The sequence below is a fragment of the Lampris incognitus genome, chromosome 10 (assembly GCF_029633865.1).
Source record: "Lampris incognitus isolate fLamInc1 chromosome 10, fLamInc1.hap2, whole genome shotgun sequence".
Taxonomy (NCBI): domain Eukaryota; kingdom Metazoa; phylum Chordata; class Actinopteri; order Lampriformes; family Lampridae; genus Lampris; species Lampris incognitus.
The window spans coordinates 46960282-46973577 of record NC_079220.1 but is presented as its reverse complement, the minus strand read 5'-3'; the positions used below and the strand labels follow the sequence as shown (position 1 = coordinate 46973577).

Sequence of the window (13296 nt, the reverse complement as noted above, 5' to 3'; positions counted from 1 at the left end):
GTATTGAGGTACATGGAGGAGTCAAACAACACTTCAGTATTCTCATTTTGGCTGTAGCTAAGAGAAGATGGTCTTGTATCTCACAGGCTAGATGTCCCTCATTAAGAATAGAGCGATAGAAGAAAAGAGAGAGAAAGAGAGAGAAATTAGGAAGAGAGAGGGGGAATTGGAGCCTGTGTCATTTTGAGGGTAATGGCCTGTCATGGACGTCTTCATCATGTCACTGTGGTACTAATGATCGCAGACACTTGGGCCATTGTGGGAGCTGCTCCACCCTGGCTTGCTCTATCACTCACATTTAATTTAGCAGGCTACGGTGTATATGTGTGTGAGTCTGTTTGTGTGCTAGTATGTGTGTGTGTGTGTGTATAGGCCCACATGACTTGACTGTATGTTTGTGTTTATGATCTTTTGTGCCGTTATCATTAGCGGTGAGGGCCCTATGAAAAATGTCTTCCTCTCACTGCAGGGTCCCCCAGGACAGCACGGCCCACGAGGCCCCCAGGGGTCCATCGGTGGACAGGTAGAGTACAGCGTGTCTCTATTCAGTGTTTTACTATTGCTCTATCACATAGTGTTGGAAATAAAAATATTAATATTCAAATTGCCATTTCAATGTATCCCGATACTGTTGGGCAACAGAAGGGTGTATTAAGAAGGCAGACCATCCCTCATCCAGAGATTCAAATAATTCACGATAATCATCAGGGATTTTATGTGATATTGATCTATATCATGATATCTGCTTACATATGCAAAGATACCAAGTTAAAGAATCCAGCTGAAGTTCACCACGTTGAACTGGTTTGGTAATATAATGTATAACATCAAGCCAAAAGTAGCTTTCAAATGTTGTTCCTTAAATATTTCAGACCTAATTTTGTGAGAAATTTCAGGGAATAGATTCTTATTATTTAGACAACAAAACTATGTATCACAATATGACAATATTCAAATTTCTTCAGTCCTATTTAGGATAACTTGTCTTTATGTGCCCTAATTCCAGTCATTATTGTCTCGGTGTGGAGAAACTTAAAGAATGCTCTAAAAATGGTCACGGTAATATGAAAATGAACAAACTGGACAAATCAGCACTTAATGGGATGAGGCATTTCATGCCCCAAGCATGGTAGCTAATATATATGCAAAACTCATCATTCTTATTATATTACTATTGGGTTTCTCATTATGAGTATATTAATATCATATTTTTGTGCAATTCTATCAGTTAGTGTAATTGCTGCATCAGTTTTTGACTTACATGTCAAGCATTATAATGTTAGTCATGAAAGCCTGAGTAGTTATCGGATCATTTCACAACAAATTAGACGAGGGCAATAGGCCAGCCGATCTGAGTAAAAAGTGAATTTAAGATCACTTCTCCAGATATGTAGAAGATATTTTCTAAGGTAAAGCTCATCTCTAAAGTTCTTTGGATTGTGCATAAAAGGCAAAATGATCAGTGTATTATTCACATGAAGACGCAAAGAAGAGCAAACGCTGGAATGAAAGTGGCAGCTATGGTGGTTCAATGTGTCTGACTAGTATTGTGGTAATGTAGCAGATGCTCCGTTCTAGTCGAGCTAGTCTGACGGTGTTAATTTGGTTTTTGAAAGACTGCGGCAGTTAATTATGAACTAATTTGGGAATTAAGAAAAGTTTTTTTTCCAGTTTATAGCCATGTAACTTTTAAATTATACAAGAGGGATCTGAATGCAGGGTGGCAGGGTGGCGCAGTGGTTAGCACGGTCGCCTCAAAGCAACAAGGTTCTGGGTTCAAGACCCGGGGTAGTCCAACCTTGGGGGGTCGTCTCAGATCATCCTCTGTGTGGAGTTTGCATGTTCTCCCCATGTCTACGTGGGTTTCCTCCGGGTGCCCCGGTTTCCTCCCACAGTCCAAAGACATGTAGGTCAGGTGACTCGGCCATACTAAATTGTCCCTAGGTGTGTGTGTGTGTGTGTGTGTGTGTGTGTGTGTGTGTGTGTGTGTGTGTGTGTGTGTGTGTGTGTGTGTGTGTGTGTGTGTGTGTGTGTGTGTGTTGGCCCTGTGATGGACTGGCGGCCTGTCCAGGGTGTCTCTCCGCCTGCCCCCCAATGACTGCTGGGATGGGCTTCAGCATCCCACAACCTGAATTCGGATAAGCGGCTTGGATAATGGATGGATCTGAATGCAGTATAACTCACTCAGCAGAGAGAGGATAATACAAATCCTTAATTTGAGTATAATAAAATGAGTGAAAAAAAGTGGAGACAGAGTGCTCATACCCCACACCATACATTTTCACATCAGTATGAGTTATACTAATTAATCAGTGAGCGAGAGCGTGTTGCTGTACCGATACAAGTCAAGTAAAGCAAAGTTTTATTGTTTGTCATGTAAGTTTGCAAATACAAGTAGTTTGACTTTGTGAGTTGCTGACATAAAAACAAGACTAGGTCAAACCCTAATATATGGCTGGACCGGGCATGTTCAATGTTTGAAATTGTGGCCAATTTGTTTTTGTTTTGTTTTTGTTTTTTGGACCCCCCCCCCACACACACACACTCTTCCGAGCCGTCCTGGTCGCTGCTCCACCCCCTCTGCCGATCCAGGGAGGGCTGCAGACTACCACATGCCTCCTCCGATACATGTGGAGTTGCCAGCTGCTTCTTTTTCCCTGACAGTGAGGAGTTTTGCCACAGGGGCATAGTGCATGGGAGGATCACACTATTCCCCGAAGTTTCCCCTCCCCCCTGAACAGGTGCCCTGACCAACCAGAGGCGTTAATGCAGCGACCAGGACACATACCCACATCCAGCTTCCCGCTCACAGACACGGCCAATTGTGACAGTAGGGACACCCGACCAAGGCAGAGGTAACATGAGGATTCGAACTGGCGATCCCCGTGTTGGTAGGCAACGAAATAGATTGCCATGCCACCCAGATGCCCCGAAACTGTGGCCAATTTGTTACAGGGATAGTTAGTGGTCGTGTCTAAAATGTGAATTCCTTGAAATTAAATGTTCATTTGCAATTTTCTGTGTTGGTCCCAGTAATATTTGTCGTTAAAGTATACTGAAGTAGCATATCACATGAGTTAGTTAAACTACATTAACACTACTTTCCACCCATATCTGATTGATTTGAAAGAGAACTTAATTTAATTGTAATTATCCATCCATCCATCCATTATCCGACCCGCTTGTCCTGCTCTCAGGGTCACAGGGATGCTGGAGCCTATCCCAGCAGTCTCTGGGCGGCAGGTGGGGACACCCTGGAGAAGCCGCCAAGCCATCACACAGGGCCAACATACACCACACACACACACACACACACACACACACACACACACACACACACATTCATAGCTGGGGACAATTTAGTACAGCCGATTCACCTGACCTATTCTAATTATCTGTTAACTCCTCCTCCTCTTTCCTCTGTTTCTATCTGCGGATGTCTCTCGTTGTTTTAGGACCCACTCCGTATCAAGTGTTTTGTCAGAGTGATTGTTATTTGGGGTGTTTTAACTGTGTGCGCTCCCTCATGCCTCTCGGTGTATGGAGAGCTGTTTTCTTTCCCACTCTGCTCTATAGTGGACTGTTCCAGTGCATAAACAGATGTGGAAAGAGCAGCAAAATATTCTGTTCTTAGCATTTCAGTTGTATCCACAAGCAGCAATATAAGCTGTTCATTAGCGTGCGATATCTACCTGCCACACAATCGTGTAACTTCAGGGACATCGTTGGTCACCTGATTCAGTGGTCCAATCGCATCAAACATGATCACTCAGTCAGTCACTCCAAACCTGATCACTCAGTCAGTCACTCGAAACATGATCACTCAGTCAGTCACTCAAAACATGGTCACTCAGTCTGTCACTCGAAACATGATCACTCAGCGACATTCGTGGTTGTAGGGCTGGTCCAGCCAAAAACTGCCAGGTACAAAAAAACATTGTAAAAGTAGAAAGTGTGAGATTGTCTAAAAATATTTTCAAAAGGTCATCTAAGAAGCTAGGTGTATCTGCAGATCTTTCACTACAAAGTGGGCAAGGTGGTACAGGAACAGGAGCAACACAGCATGCAAGCCATTATGGCGCCATCTCAGATATAGAATGACGACGCAAGGTGCACTGCCACGCTTGCCACCATTTTAAAATCAAAATCACCTTAGGGTAATGCTAACCCTAAACCTTTTAGGAAGATGCCCACCCATCATGTTTTTTTTTCATAAATACATTTAGGAGGTTACAAGTTTATCAACTCTTCAACGTTTTAATGAAATATTTGGAACTGTAGCACCATGAGAAGAGGGGTGTTTTTCGCCGGTCCTAACGTACAGCAAAACAAAAAAGTCAAAACTGAACAACAACGCTCCCTTACACACCACACCCAGGGATGTGCACAGACATTTTGAGGGGCTGTTGCTCTAACCTGAAAAAAAGGGGAACTCCCCCACCCCACCGCGATTTAAGGTGTCACCCATCAGCATGTACCTGAATGGTGTAAAATATGGTCATTGAACTAGCCACAAATCAATTTTATATTTGTATATTATTTTACATTTTAAAGAATAATGAAATTTAAAAAACTCTGCTGTTAGTGTAAGTTAACTTGTTATTGCAACTATTGCAAATGAGTTTGTGTCTTGAGCTTATCACAGCCATCTATCAATTTGATTGTAATCAGGAACACTATTTTTCATTTCATATACGCAAGTACATGAACTGAACCAACATATCGTTTCCCCCAACCCACAGCAGTGCAACACAAAGACAAAAACACATCCAAAAATTACAAGAACACATACATCAAACTACAAAAAAAAAAAAATCACTGTCAAAGAGAATGAATGCCAGCCAGGATGACTTTCAGAACTGCCGGTCTACATGGTTTAGCAGTTAGCTTAGCCTGCCCCGCTTCCGCGTCCTGTCAGACTGCCCTCGGTGTTTCTTCTTCGGGTGCAGCTCCGGGCATGGCCGTGGTCCCTGGTTCCACAGGACACAGTAGACCAAGCTCCCCCAGCCGATCGAGCACCAGCTCTCCCAGCCATCAAATGACGATACAAACCTACATGCAGATGTGGACAATGACACTGCATGGATGGTACTGAGTGAGGCCAACTCAAACATAAGTTCGCTCCGCTATCTTCCCACACCGGTACTGGGTGAGGCCGCTGCAAACGTGAGTTCACACTGCCCTCTTCCCCACAAGGGGTGGATTTTGAGATGGATGGATATGACTTAAATTACATGAATAATAGGAAGATCAATGTACATGGAAAAAAAGGAAAGATGTAATTGTTAGTTGTGTGTACAGAGCACCTGGATCCAGCATTAAAATGTTTAAGGAAAGGATGGATGAAATGTTTGCTCTGTCAGATCAGAAGGTTATGTTTATTTGTGGGGATTTTAATATAGATTTGCTGAATCCCAACAAGCACAAATTGACTGACGAGTCTGTCGATGCATGAGTCTTTATCCAACAACCTCAAAACCTAGCAGAATAACATCACACTGTGCCACTCTAATAGACAACATATTCTCAAATAATATGGATAACAATATAGTGAGTGGGTTGTTAATGAATGATATAAGTGACCATTTGCCAGTTTTTGTGATCTATGGCTGTGATAATTTGAAGGCTAAGGAAGACAATGTGATTAAATACAGGAGAGTGAGAATGGAGGAAGCAATGGGTACATTTAGAAATGAATTATTAGAACAAAACTGGAAAAAAGTATATGAGGAAAATGACATTGGCAAAGCCTATAATACATTTCCCAATATATTTATAAGACTATACGACAAAAACTGCCCAATAAAATACAACAGGAAGCAAAACTTAGGATAGATGGTGGATTACAAAGGGACTGCAAAATGCCTTTAAAAAAAATAATTCTCTTTATAGATAGTTCATAAAATGTAGAACAGTAGAGGCAAAAAATAGATACAAAGATATAAAAAGTTAATTAATATTATGAGAATATGTCAGAAGGAACATTATAACAAAATGTTAGAGGAAAACAACGACAATATCAAGAGCACATGGAGAGTATTAAATAACATTATTAGAACTGGGTCAACAAACACACGTTACCCTCAGTATTTCATGGACAATGATACAACTATAAATAATATCAATGATGTGGTAACTGGGCTTCACAAATTTTTTTGTAAGTGTGGGACCAAAACTGGCAGAAGAAATTGATGACCCACAGCCAAATGAGGTGGTGGCTATTGAGGATTATGGAGATAGAATTCAAAGCTCAATCTTTCTGAGAGCTGTAGAAGGAAAGGAAATCATTGATATTGTTAGCAAGAGTAAGAACGAAACATTGACTGACTGTAATGGAACTGATATGACTTTAATTAAGAAAGTCATTGATGGTATCTTAAACTTGTCTTTCAAAACTGGTACACTGGAACATTTCCATGCAATATGAAAATTGCTAAAGTTATCCAACGACATAAAGCTGGGGATAGACATCACTCTACCAAGTACAGGCCTGTGTTCTTACTTTCCCAGTTCTCTAAGAGTTTGGAAAAAAACTCTATATTGCAAGTTGGATCATTTTATTGAGAAACATAAATTGTTGTCAGACAGTCAGTATGGGTTCCGATCAAACAGATCAACATCAATAGCATTAATGGGGCTAATAGAAGAAATAACTAGTTGTATTAATAACAAGAAGTATGTAGCGGGAGATTTAAAAAGTGCTTGATATAACTGACCATGAAATATTACTTAATAAAAGGATAAGGTATGGTATCAGAGGGGTGGGGCTAAATTGGCTGAAAATTTTATATGGGAAACGGACAACAATTTGTCACGATAGATGACTACAAATCAACATGCATGGACTTGTGAAGTCCCACAGGGGTCAGTATTAGACCCTAAATTGTTTGTTCTGTATATAAATTATATAGGTAAGGTATCAAGTCTATTGAAATTCATTTTATTTGTGGATGACACAACCATTTTTTGTTGCGGGGAGAATTTACAGCCACTTTTGGAGTTGATCACAGCTGAAATTAAGAAATTAAAAATGTGTTTTGACAGAAACAAATAATCGTTAAATATGAACAAAACTAAGTTCATGTTATTTGGAAATCGTAAAATAGACACACAAGTAGAATTAATGATCAGCAATATTACCATTGAAAGAGTATATGAAAATCAATTTGAGGGTGTGATACTTGACCATAAAATCTGGAAGCCTCATATAAGATTCGTGAGAACAAAAATGGCAAAGAGCATTGGAGTTCTGGGAAAGGCAAGGCACATTCTGGATCATAAAGCATTGTACATTCTGTATTGTTCAATTGTATTGCCATATTTGAATTATGGTGTGGAGGTATGGGGGAACACCTACAAAAGCAACCTACAATCGTTATGTATATTACAAAAAAGAGCAATAAGGGTAGTAAACATTGTAGGATATTGGGAATACACTAATAAACTTTTTATATTCACGGGCTATGAAGTTCATGGATCTGATAGATTTAAGACTGCACAAATGTTGTACAAAGGAAGATATAATCTACTTCATGGCAACATACAACAACTGTTCTCAGATAGAAGGGGGGGGTACAATTTGAGAGGAAAATTTAATTTTAAGAAACACTGTGTTCGTAGCACTCACAAAAGTATGTGTATTTCAAATTGTGGGGTAAGTTTGTGGAATGGTTTAGATGAAGAACTCAGGGAAAGCACAAGTTTAAATCAATTCAAAAAGAGGTACAAAAAATTGTTTTGAAGAGGTAAAAGGATGAGAAGGAGGTTTTGCCTTTCTCATGACCGTGACACCCATGGTGGATGCTGTTATTGTTATTTTTTAAATCATTATTGTTTTTTGGGGGGTTTTAAAAAAAAATTTTTTTATTGCTTTTATTTTCTTTATTGAGTCATTCTGAGATATTGAGAGTGACACTCTGATGTGTGAAAAACTAAGTTTATTATTTAGGTTTATTAATTGAGCATTAGAGAGGGGCAGGAAAGTATAATTAGTAACTTCCTCCTGCTCCTTTTCAAACATATATTTGTTGGATTCTCTAAGGAGAATTCTTGTTGAATTATTCTTATTATTTGTTTTTTTTAATTGATTTATGCTCGGTCATTTTTTATTTTATTTTGCATGTTCCAAATAAAGACATTAGATTAGATTTGATACTCCAGCTTCCACAATATTTAATCTAGCATGATTCAACAGTCAAAACCATCAGCTCCCCATATCTCTACAGAACTTAACAGCTGTAACAGGAGAATTATCTTAAATGTGGCCTGCTGCCTATATTTTAGCCAGCTAGCTAGCTAACTAGCTAAGATTTGTTCATTTGATAGCATAGTATAAGGCAATATTGCGCAACCTGATGCAAACGTGACAAGCTGTGCATTGTTTGTAAGCATATGTGGAGATTTTTATTCACAGGGAATCACGTTGGTTATACCATTCGTCGTTAATCATTTCCACAATTTCAAAAGAATTACCCAGAGCCCTCACATAACGTCAACAATACCAAGTTTGGATGCTACAGCATCACATGACAGGACATAGGACATTGCTTTGGGTCACAGTTTTTTTTTTTAACAACTCTAGCCTGGCCCATCTCTTTGTCCCAGAGAGGCACGCCTATCAAAAAGCAATAAAAGATTTTATGATATGGCGATTTAATTTGCTCTAACTTTAGCAATTATGGGCTACTCGTATTTCCGCAGCTGCAGCCACAAAAATAAAACAATTATTATCTTCTTTCTACCAGAGGGGCAGCTTAGCCAAAGAGGGCAAATAGGCTGTTCCTCAGGCAACTTTAGCCCAGTGTTGTGTATACGTCCTTGACCACCCCCCACCTCTGTGTGCATCGTCTCTTCATATCCAACCAACCTTCCTTCCTCCCTCCCTCTGCTTGCTTTTTAAGGTTGAATTATTAAAAAGTATCAGAATATAATCCTGGGTAGGAAGTTATATTTACCACTGTATGAATCATTAAGGAATATTAGACTATCATCTCTGAGAGGTGGTTATATTTACCTCTGGTAATGGCCATCTCTCGACAGCCTCTCAAACCAGTCAATTATTCAGCAGTGAGTCTCAAAGAGCCACTTTATTCACTCCACCACGTGCGGCATGGAAATAGAGGGGTGCAAGAGACGGTGGGATCCATAAATGGATTAAACAAGAATGGCAGGAGAGAGCAAAGCGGGATGGCAGAGGAGGGGGATGCAGAGAGGAGAGGAACTGACAGCAGGGGTGTTGTGTGTTTGTAACACAGCTTCCGCTTTTTGTGCACTCTACCGAAGACATGCTTTTTACTGGCTCGGTCTCAAGACAACCACCGTAATTTACTAGCAAACGCACACGCGTGAGTGCAGACACACACACAGACACACATCCATGCAGACGAGCAAACAATGAGAGAGAGAGAGGAGAGGAAAAACACACCCCGACCGTGTGATTCAGATCCAAGCCACGTAGAAACCTTCACGCCCAATATTCTTTGCTTGTGTTGTTACATTGCCACTCCAGTTTCAGCTTGGTGTAAACAGAACTGCTGACAAAAGAGTTAAAAATACCACACCAGGAAACTTGATTTTGCAAAAAAAAATCAAATAAATATTTCAAGTCCTGTCTAGTTTTATGCTGTTTGTGTTCAAGCTGTTCTCCACTCTCATGCCACAGGGCACACCTGGTATGCCTGGCGGAGTCGGTCAGCCTGGGCTTGTTGGAGAGAAGGTCAGTTTTTCAGCAACAACATTAAGAGAGTGTCTCTAGTCATAGTATCCATATACATGTGTATATTTTTCGTGTGTGTATATGTGTGTGTACACGTGCATGTGCACATGCATATGTGTATGGATTTGTGTGTGTTTGTGTGTGTGCAAGATTGCGTGTGTGTTTAAGTGTGCGGTGTGTGTCTGTGTTTCTGCGGATGTGTGTCTGTGTGTTTGGATGAGTGGTGTGAGCCTGTGTGAGAGTATGTGTACAGTCCAAGGTTTTTTGGCATCTCATATAGTGTGTCCTCATTCATAGGGAGAAGATGGAGAGGCTGGAGACCCAGGAACAGTTGGAGAGCCTGGTGTTGCTGTGAGTCGAATCCCACCTCCACCCCAACCGAAAGCCCACTCATATTTTCTCTGAACCTCTTCCTCTCTCCTCCTGTCTCAGTGTAGACTGTAGATTATTATCGAGAGTTTTGTTCTGAGAAAAGATACAAATCAAACACATGAGAAGTGTTGGTATGAATTTATTTGAGAAAGAATTCATGCAGCTTAAGTCCAAGACTTGATTCTCTTGACCCAAGGATGTGTGCAAGCCCACATAGTAGGTGCGTGGTGCAGAGTTTATTGTGCAGCTATCTGTACTATGTCTACAAATAGCACAATATGTTATGGGTTACAGCTGGGTTACAGGCTACTACTTTGAGATTCTTGTCATTTTCAAGAGGGGGAATCTAATGTGTAGCGTTTCAGCAGCAAACACAGTACATGTACATTTGAGCTAACGGTTTTGACATTCACTGACAAATGCTGAAGGAGGACGACTAATTATATGGAAGGGCAATTTTATCCCTATTTTCTAATCATGGTTTATTCACCTCCGGTGCTCCCTAGGGTGCTAATGGTGAGCTGGGAGAGAAGGGTGACTCTGGTCCCTCCGGGGCAGCCGGACCTCCTGGATCCAGAGGTCTGCCAGGGGAGGATGGATCCAAAGGCAACCTTGTGAGTCTCCCCCCCTTCCGGCTGTTTATGGTGACCTGTCAGTGATCTCATGTCATCACACCAATTAATTTGGTCTCTAACTACCTTCTGCTGTCCATAGGGTCCAATTGGCTTCCCTGGAGACTCGGGACCCTCTGGAGAACCAGGCATTAATGTGAGCTATCTTGTTGCTAGTACTAAAATGTATTCAGGCTACAAACCTGAATATTCACATGGCAAACAAATTTCCTTTTTGATGCTTAGTGCTGCTGGCATTTTAAACACAGCAGCTTATCAATGAATTTTCCAATCATGGATGCTTTTGTGATGGTTATTTTCATGGTTCCCGTCAGACAGGAATGTCCTAGGTAGAGTTAGATACAATAGAGATTTGCATCTTCTACATAGTAGCCGATTATAGAAGAATGCTAGTAACAGCGAGTTTGAGTAAGGACCAGTATTGTTGTGGTTTACTAGCAGATATGGCAGACCAAGCTCATAGAAGATCTTTACCAACAGATACTACTTAAATAGCTAAAATCAATGTTCAACCATGGTTTTTCTGTTTAGCATTTGGAAAAGTGCTGATGTAATACTGGTGGCTCTTTTTAAATATGGACTTCTGAGGTTTGGATTGGTCAACCATTGCGTTAATTACCAGGTATTACTATAGGTGTCAGAATTTTATGAAGAAATGGCGATCATCAAAAATATTGTAGTTTAAATATTACAAATGAGAATTGTCATTTGTTGTTTCATTTTTAACCTGTCTCATGTTTGTTTTCCAGGGAGTGGACGGTGCACCAGGGGCTAAGGGTGACAGTGGAGAGCCTGGCAAGGCAGTGAGTGCAACCTTAATTAAGGCCTGCTTTTGACATCCATGGGCTCAACTGACAGAACACCAGTAACTTTATTTTCTCTGGTCGCCCAACAGTCATGTAGGCTTGGCTGTGCACTTTGTTCTCTGTCACATAGTGAGAGGTTTTACTTATTCATCATTGCTGCTGTGTTTTTATCTCTTTGTCTTTTTTACTGAGGATTGTGCTTCTGTTTCAACTTTAACCCTTTGTTCTGTTCTTTGCAGGGACCCCCAGGAGCCTCTGGAGAACCAGGCCCTTCTGGACCCCCAGGGCGCAGGGTGAGTGTGCTCCTCTTGACATGTTTGAACATGTATGTTATGTGTATGTTTGTGCATAGAGGCATGTAATAACAACAACAATAATGATAATAGGCAGCACGGTGGCCCAGTGGTTCGCACAATCACCTCACAGCAAGAAGGTCCTGGGTTCGAACCCTAGGGTTGTCCAACCTTGAGGGTCATCCCAGGTCGTCTTATGTGTGGAGTTTGCATGTTCTCCCTGTGTCTGCGTGGGTTTCCTTTGGGTGTGTCGGTTTCCTCCCACAGCCCGAAGACATGTAGGTCAGGTGAATCGGCCATACTAAATTGTCCCTAGGTGTGAATGTGTCGGCACTGTGATGGACTGGCGGCCTGTCCAGGGTGTCTCCCCACCTGCTGCCCAGGGACTGCTGGGATAGGCTCCAGCATCCCTGTGACCCCAATTGGGATAAGTGGCTTGGATAATGGATGGATGGGATAGTGATAATAATAGTATTGATCATGTGTTTTGATTGAATTGGGCTTTTATTATTATTGTTGTTTGTATCATTATTATTATTATTATTGGATTTTAATAATCTCTGCTTCTTTACCATGATAAGAACAAACATATTTTTGGCCATTTACAAGGCTAATGTTAATGCAGAGTTTTCATGTCCTCTACACATTTTTTTCATCTGAGCGTTAACTTTTTTTCCATCCAGGGTCACATAGGAGCTGCAGGAAAAGAAGGGAAGCAAGGAATGAAGGGAGCCAAGGTAAAGATTATAGATCACACTCACCATAACAAGTGTGTCAAAAACAGCCTTCAGTACTGTCTAGGTTTTCAAGCGGCTGATAACAAAACCTTTTTTTTTTCAGCCCTTGTTTTTATTTTGAGACCGTTTTTATTTTGGTGCTGTTAATGTTTATTTCAACTTTTATAATTGCAATTGATGTTTTTATTTATTTGTTTAAGTCTAGCACTTTTTTTTAGCTGGTAATGTTTTTCTACTGTCTGTTAAGTTGGAGTTGTTATGCACTGGCCACCTAACCTGCTATTGCCCATCAGCGCTCACACATAGGCATTCTCAGACATTCACTTGCCCCTTCCCTGAACCAGGGTTTGTATACAACTGGCGTAAACCTCAACCCCAACCCCTTTTGCCTTGACTTCAGCACACACCAGCACAGAAGCAGAGGAGTGAGTCAAATGACTTGAGTCGAGTGCAGTCTGGAGCACGCACCAAAAGCGCCAGCTGACGCCTGTCAGATATGAAAGGCGCTGTATTTAGCTCTGCTCTCCAAGTCAAGTAAAAATCTTTTCCCACGAGAAAATGTTTTAGTCTGTAAGAGTGTCAACGCCTGTGAACAGAACAGTTGTATGAGGAGTCACGGTCCGTCAAGTAGGCACATTTCAACTAAAGGTTAGATGCAGCCGATGTGAGGGTTTTCTATTGAAATGAATTGGAGCATCCTTTTTTTCCTTCAACGCTGCCCATCAACATACTTGTATAACA

The 13296-nt window shown here is 41.0% G+C and overlaps 1 protein-coding gene across 1 annotated transcript in view; it reads left to right on the top strand.

Moving 5' to 3' along the window:
* The window catches only part of col5a3a (collagen, type V, alpha 3a), a 100900-nt gene that overhangs the window by 68099 nt on the left and 19505 nt on the right, over window positions 1-13296 (top strand). The window contains exons 48-55 of the mRNA XM_056287525.1: window positions 470-523; window positions 9662-9715; window positions 10013-10066; window positions 10594-10701; window positions 10802-10855; window positions 11469-11522; window positions 11765-11818; window positions 12502-12555. Of these exons, the coding sequence (XP_056143500.1) occupies window positions 470-523; window positions 9662-9715; window positions 10013-10066; window positions 10594-10701; window positions 10802-10855; window positions 11469-11522; window positions 11765-11818; window positions 12502-12555 (486 nt within the window). The remainder of the gene's footprint in view (window positions 1-469; window positions 524-9661; window positions 9716-10012; window positions 10067-10593; window positions 10702-10801; window positions 10856-11468; window positions 11523-11764; window positions 11819-12501; window positions 12556-13296) is intronic.